The 6,391-nt window shown below is 56.2% G+C and overlaps 1 protein-coding gene across 1 annotated transcript; it reads left to right on the top strand.

The window, feature by feature from the left end:
* The first annotated feature begins 5,259 nt into the window (after positions 1 to 5,259).
* Positions 5,260 to 5,850, top strand: PRLH (prolactin releasing hormone). The gene is made up of 2 exons (XM_045558693.1): positions 5,260 to 5,359; positions 5,687 to 5,850. Exons 1-2 carry the CDS (start codon positions 5,260 to 5,262, stop codon positions 5,848 to 5,850), a joined length of 264 nt encoding a protein of 87 aa, XP_045414649.1.
* The last annotated feature ends 541 nt before the right edge of the window (positions 5,851 to 6,391 follow it).

The raw sequence follows: 6,391 nt of genomic DNA, 5'->3' as shown, positions 1-6,391 counted from the left end.
GTCAATTTGACTCTGCTCCAGCCTGAGCAAGAGCAAGACCCCGTCTCTGCTAAAAATAGAAAGAAGTTAGCTGGACAACTAAAAATATGTAGAAAAAATTAGCCAGGCATGGTGGCGCATGCCCGTAGTCCCAGCTACTCAGGAGGCTGAGGCAGGAGGATCGCTTGAGCCCAGGAGTTTGAGGTTGCTGTGAGCTAGGCTGATGCCACAGCACTGTAGCCTGGGCAACAGAGTGAGACTCTGCCTCCAAACAAACAAAAAAAACTTTGGCTCTGCTATAGATGCCTAGATATGTGGTGGAACACCAGCCTAGATGTTGCTGTGAAGGTATTTTTTAGATGTGATTAATATTTAAATCAGTAACCTTCACATGAAGCACATGACCTGCTGTGGTGTGGGTGGGCCACACCCAATCAGTTGAGGCCTTGGGAGACCAGACTGCAGCACCCCAGGGAAGAGGGGAGGAGTCCTGCCTCCGACGCCCTCAGACTCCAGCCCGCTGGCTGCCAGCCCCCACCGTCCCATAAGCCAATGTCTCTCTCTCTCCTCTGTCTCTCTACACACACACACACACACACACACACACACACACACACACACACACACACACGCTACTGGTCTGTTTCTCTGAACAACACTGACCAATACACAGTCCCTATGCAAGAGCCTTGTCTAATATCTCACTACCATTGTGTTTGAATCTGGAAACCAGTTACCTGGGAGCCACATGAGAGGGTTGGGGACTCCATTTCTTTTGCTCACAAAGGCAGTGACAAGTTCCCCGGGCCACGGCTCTGGGGGCAGGAAGGACTCCTGCTGCTGCTCCTCACTCACCGAAACCACCTTTCAGTTCTCAGGGACGTCACTGCCCAGATGACTCAGACTTCAAAAACCACTTTCCAATTTACAAAGATGAGGGCTTTCAAATTTTCTCAATAAGTTGGATTTTCTGAGGCAGAAACAGCTTTGCTGGTAACTGCATGTTCCCCCTTCTGGGGCCATTTCGCGACCACAGCTCCGATGGCCTCCGGTCCCCAAGGTTAGCTCTTCCCCGCCAGGTAGTGCAGGGTCTTTCTAGGAGTGCAGGAGAACGCTGTGCTCGAGAAGCACGCAGGCCAAAGCCCCGGCTCTAGTTTCTCCTAGGAACAAAGACCGGGAAGGAATATTTCCTCAGTTCACTCAGACACGGATCTATGGAGCCCACGCTAGTTTCCTGGGGCTGCCACAACAGAGTCCTACAAACCGGGGGGATGATGACAACTGAAACTTAGTCTTTCACAGTTTGGGGGCCCGAGGTCCAAAGGCCAGGTGTCAGTAGGATGGAGCTTCTGAGGACGGCCAGTTCCTTGCCACGCGGGGAGGGCAGCAGATGGATGCCTGTGCACCCCCACCCCACCTGCTGCCTCCCACCAGTGAACCCCCAAAGTGCCAAGATGCCAACGCCGCACTGTGACAAAGCTGCTCTGCTGAAAGGGGGGATTCACTATGCCCCCTACACACACACACACACAATACACACTCAACACACACACATACACTACACACACAATGCACACATACACACACTCCAGTAGTGATGCCCAGGAAGCTGCCTCCGCCTCCCCTGGGGACTCACAGTTTCCTCTACTCCAGGTTCCTCTCGCGCTGGGCAGAAGACCCGCCGCCCAGACTGGCCCACAATCCACGACAGCCATCGCCACCGTCACCGCCGCTGCAGGTTGCGCATCCCTTATGCAAAATGCCTGGGAACAGAAGTGTTTCGGGTTTGGGATTTTTTTGGATTTTGTAATGTTTGCATCATACTTACCAGTTGAGCATCCCAAGTTTGAAAATCCAAAATGCTCCAGTGAACATTTCCTTTGAGTATCATGTCAGGGTTCAGAAAGTCCCAGATTTTGAAGCATTTCACATTTCTGGTTTTTGGATTTGGGATACTGGACCTGTATCTGTTACAGCCACCTGGGGAGCTTTGGCCGTCACCCACGCAGAGCTGCCCCCAGGCATTCCAATGGGATTTGTCCAGGCACAGCCCAGGCACTGGGATGTTTTTAAAGCTTCCCAATGGCTCTAATCTGCAGCCTGAGGCAAGGACCCTGTGCCCCACCCTTCCAGGGCCCCCTACCCTGCTGCCCCCTTTACCAGCCACCCCTGGACTGCAGCTCTCCCAGGGAGCTCACCTGCCAAATGCCGCATCGCCGGGAATAGGCAGCCGTGCAGTGAGAAAGAGAATCACGCGTGACCAAATGAAGGGTGAAGAATTGCCCTGAAGCTTTTCCTCAAAGTCTGAGGGAGGTGCAGGCAACGGCGCCTTGCCCATCTGCAAGAATCCAAGGGAAGCACCTGCTGCTTCCTCTCCAGATAGTTCCCTTAAAAGGATTGTATTTGCCTAGGTGCAGTGGCTCACACCTGTAATCCCGGCACTTTTGGAGGCCAAGGCAGGAGCATCACTTGAGCCCAGGAGTTTAAGACCAGCCTGAGCAACACAGCAAGGCCCTGTCTCTACCAAAAAAAAAAAAAAGCAAAAAAATTGGCCAGGCACGTGTAGTCCCAGCAACTCGGGAGGCTGAGTTGGGAAGACATCCTGAGCCCAGGAGTTTGAGGCTGCAGTGAGCTCTGATTGTACCACTGCACTCCAGGCAACAGAGCAAGACCCTGTCTCTAAAAGAAAAAAAAAAATTATACTCAGCATTGCTTAAATGACCTTTAATATAATCTATAATTATTCAGAATATGAGTGATTCCATATTCCAAGTTAAATGGTAGAATATTACACGATTATTTAAAATGGCACAAATAAACAGATATTTTAAAACAACTCAAGAACATGACTATTGTAGGTGAAAAGAATGGGATTCATCATGTGTAAGTATGATGAGTCTACCGAGAAAATACGTGGGAAACTCACGAAAAGGAAACACATCAGATGCGGAAAGTGACTGGCTTCTTTGACATGATCAGTGCCCTTTTTATATTAAATATTTTGTATGCGCTAAATTTTTTTCCAAATATATACGAATTGCATTTATAATAAAAATAAACTTGCCTTATAATAATAATAAACTTATGTTAATAATAATAGACTTTATGTTAAGTATTAATTATGAAGACTGTAAAATCCTTGAAAAAATATAAATCATAGCATGAGGATGAAAATGGTTTGCCTATAGTAAGTGTAACTGGAAAGAGCCGGTGCTGAGTGAGCAGGGCTGGGTTTGGTGCCTTGACCCCTCACCTTTCCACTGAGCAGCGTGATCAAAGGCCGAAGACGGGGAGACAGGGACGGGAAGGACCCCACAGCGACACCTGCTGTGTTAAGGCCCAGGCGCAGGGACGGGGACACTTGAGGCTGCCGTCTGCCCGAAGGCCAGCGTAGAGAAGGCGGCTAATGTGTTTTAAAACCACTTGGCCCAAATGAAATTACATAATCCAGGAAGGAACAAATCACGTCGCTGATGAGTTTCTTTAAAAAAAAAAAAAAAAGGAAAAGAAAAAAAGATAAAGGCCTCTCTCTCCTGATGCCGCCCGGTGGTGCGTCGGGGACAACAGGCCGGCTTGGGGAGGGCTCCGGGGGCCGCGTCCTCCTCGGGCTATAAAAGGAGGGCGGGGCTCCCGCCTGGCCCCACTGCACGGCCAGGCAGCCTCGGCCACGCCAGAGACCGCGGTGAGTAGCACAGCCAGCGCCGGAGACCTGCGGGGCCCCTGGGCCTGGGTCGGGGTTCACCTGAGGCCCCCCTGCCCTCCTGGCAGCCGGGGCTGGCCCTGAGCGGGACGGGCTGCAGCAGCTGCCCCGGGCTTCGTGGGTCCAGGGCCACCTGCCCCCCGGAGGCCCTGCACGCCCACACCGACCGCGGGCGGGAGTCAGGCCAGGGCTTCCCGCTCAGCTCTGTTCTCAGTGCGGACCGCAAACCCCTGCAACTCTGAGTCTCCGAGCCAGGCTAACATTCTAGGACGCCCCTCACCTAGCGGGGGCCCTGGCCCAGGGGACAAGCACACAGCCTGCCCATTTATTACTCTTCAGGGGGGCACCTTCATTTCCTCTAGGGTAGCCCCTGCCCGCCCCCGTGGCGCACCACGCGGGTCTCCGCAGAGGAGAGGAGTAGCCGTTTGAGCTGCTCTGACGGACAGCGCTTTCCGTGGGGCTCTGGGAGAGGCTGGAAAGTCGAGGTCAGCAGGGGGTCCTCCCCTGAAACAGACGGGCTCTTGGGTGTCTTCCAATGGCACCTGAAGGGCTGAGGGTGGAGCGGGCCAGGGGTCACCTGTGGCGGGTTTGCCAGGTCTGCAGAGTGGACGCTGTCTAGGCAGGCCAGCAGGGGCGAGCTGGGTCCTTTGTCCGTGGGAGCCCCCTCCTCCCATCACCGTGGGGGCTTGTCCTGCCCCCACATGCTCAGGTCCCAGGTGCTCAGGTTTATCTTGGAGCCTCAGCAGATTGGGTCTGGGGTTGTGGTGAGGGCAAGCAGGCTTGGTAAGGACGGAGGATGTGGCCCGTCCTACAATGCCTGGCTGTGCGCTGATGTCCTTCTGCAGGGCAGGGGTGGCATCAGGAGACCCTGGGATGAGCTTGGGAAAGAACCATGCGCCAGGTCCCAGCCCCTGAGCCTGCTCCAGGCTCAGCAACCCCAGCCCCCCAACTTTACCTCCACTTCTATACTCCCTGGGACCCCCGGGACCAGCTCCTCACAGACCTGCTCACCTGGGTGCATAGCAGGCACGGCCATCAGAGGCCTGCGACACCTCCCGGTTCCCTGACACAGACGACACACAGGCCCCAGGCTGCTCCAAGCCAGCCCACCCTGCCCACGCGAAGCTCACTCCTCCCGGGCCTTCCTGATGACGGAGCATCGGTGCAGATGGCTGAGCCGTCAGCAGCCGACGCACACACGCGCTCTCAGTCCTCACTGTGCAGAGGAGACAGCTGGGTCCCGGGGAGGGCAGGGGCGGTGCAGGGGGCCAGCCTTACCTGCCGCCTCCGTGCCCACTCCCACCAGCACAGGTCCGAGGAGCACACGGAGAGGTGTGGCTGCGTGCACGTGCACCTACACACACTCTGTCACATGCACACACGTGCACAGTACACTGGGACACACGTGTACGTGCACAAACCTTGCCCACACACACTCATACACAGGCATCTCACACACACACGCAGCATTCACGTGGCCAAGGTCCCAGCTTTGTGCACACACACCCTCACACCTGCATCATGTCCCTCCTGCCCCTCTGTCCCCAGACGGCACCCCCCTTGCCTGAGGAGCGAGGAAGATGACGGCTCCGAGGGCCTGGCTCCTGTGCCTGCTGCTCCTGGGCCTTGCCCTGCAGGCGGCTGCGAGTCGCGCCCACCAGCACTCCATGGAGACCCGAGGTGAGTGCCTGGCCCCCTCGCCCCACCCCCACCCCTAAACATGCAGGAGAACCCGGGTGGGTGGGGGTAGGACAGGGAGTTCCATCCTGGTGTGTTTTTTGACTTCCTGCTTCCCAAAGCCGCCCCACACCCAGGAATGGCCTCTCCAGACCCTCCGGGCACCCCTTCCTTGGGGGGTCCCAGCGTGGCCTGGTGCCGGGGCAGCAGCCAGCTGAGAGGCCCCGTGGGAAGCTCTGGGCATGAGCACCCGCCCTGCCACCTCCAGGAGCACAGTCACACCGCTGGGGCCACTAGCTCCATGGGCCACTCTCCCTCTTTCTTTTCCAGCCCCCGACATCAACCCTGCCTGGTACAGGGGCCGCGGGATCAGGCCAGTGGGCCGCTTTGGCCGGAGGAGGGCAGCTCTGGGGGTTGCCCCCAAGCCTGGCCAGCGACGCCGGCCACCCTGCTTCCCTCTGGAAGGTGCTGCTAAGTTCTCCCAGGATGGGTGACAGCCAGCTCGTCAAGAAAATCACTCTGGAGCCTTCCCCGCCCCACCCTCCCCTCTTCTCCTAATAAAAGTACGGCTATGTTTAGCTGCACATCTGCAATTGTGCTGATGATTCGGAAGGTGTTTTTTCTTCTGGGCTGTTAGCCTACAAAGAAACTCAGGGCCCAGCAGCCTCTTAGGAAAGAGGAGGCTCTGTGACTTGCCCGAGGGCCCCCGGCACTCAGTAGGGGAGCTGGGACTCTCCTTGGTCACTTGCAGCCCATAGCCCATACCCATACCTAGCCCACCCTGAATGGCTGCCCAGGCTGTGCACTGCACCAGGCCAGGGGCTGCCATGCACCACGCTGCGTGGGACACCATCCCCAGAGGAGGGCAGCACAGACCGCAGCCTGAGCCCAGTCTCTCTCTCAGCCCCAATACTTTGTTTAAAGACTTCATTTTTCATAGCAGTGTTAGGTTCACAGCAAGACTGGGCAGAAGGAGCAGAGATTTCGCGGGTACCCCGTCCCCACATGCACACTGCCTCCCCCGGTATCAACATC

This window comes from Lemur catta, chromosome 8, assembly GCF_020740605.2.
Source record: "Lemur catta isolate mLemCat1 chromosome 8, mLemCat1.pri, whole genome shotgun sequence".
In the NCBI taxonomy this organism is placed as follows: Eukaryota; Metazoa; Chordata; class Mammalia; order Primates; family Lemuridae; genus Lemur; species Lemur catta.
Note: the sequence above shows the minus strand (reverse complement) of the source record. Positions and strands in the feature narration are given on the sequence as shown.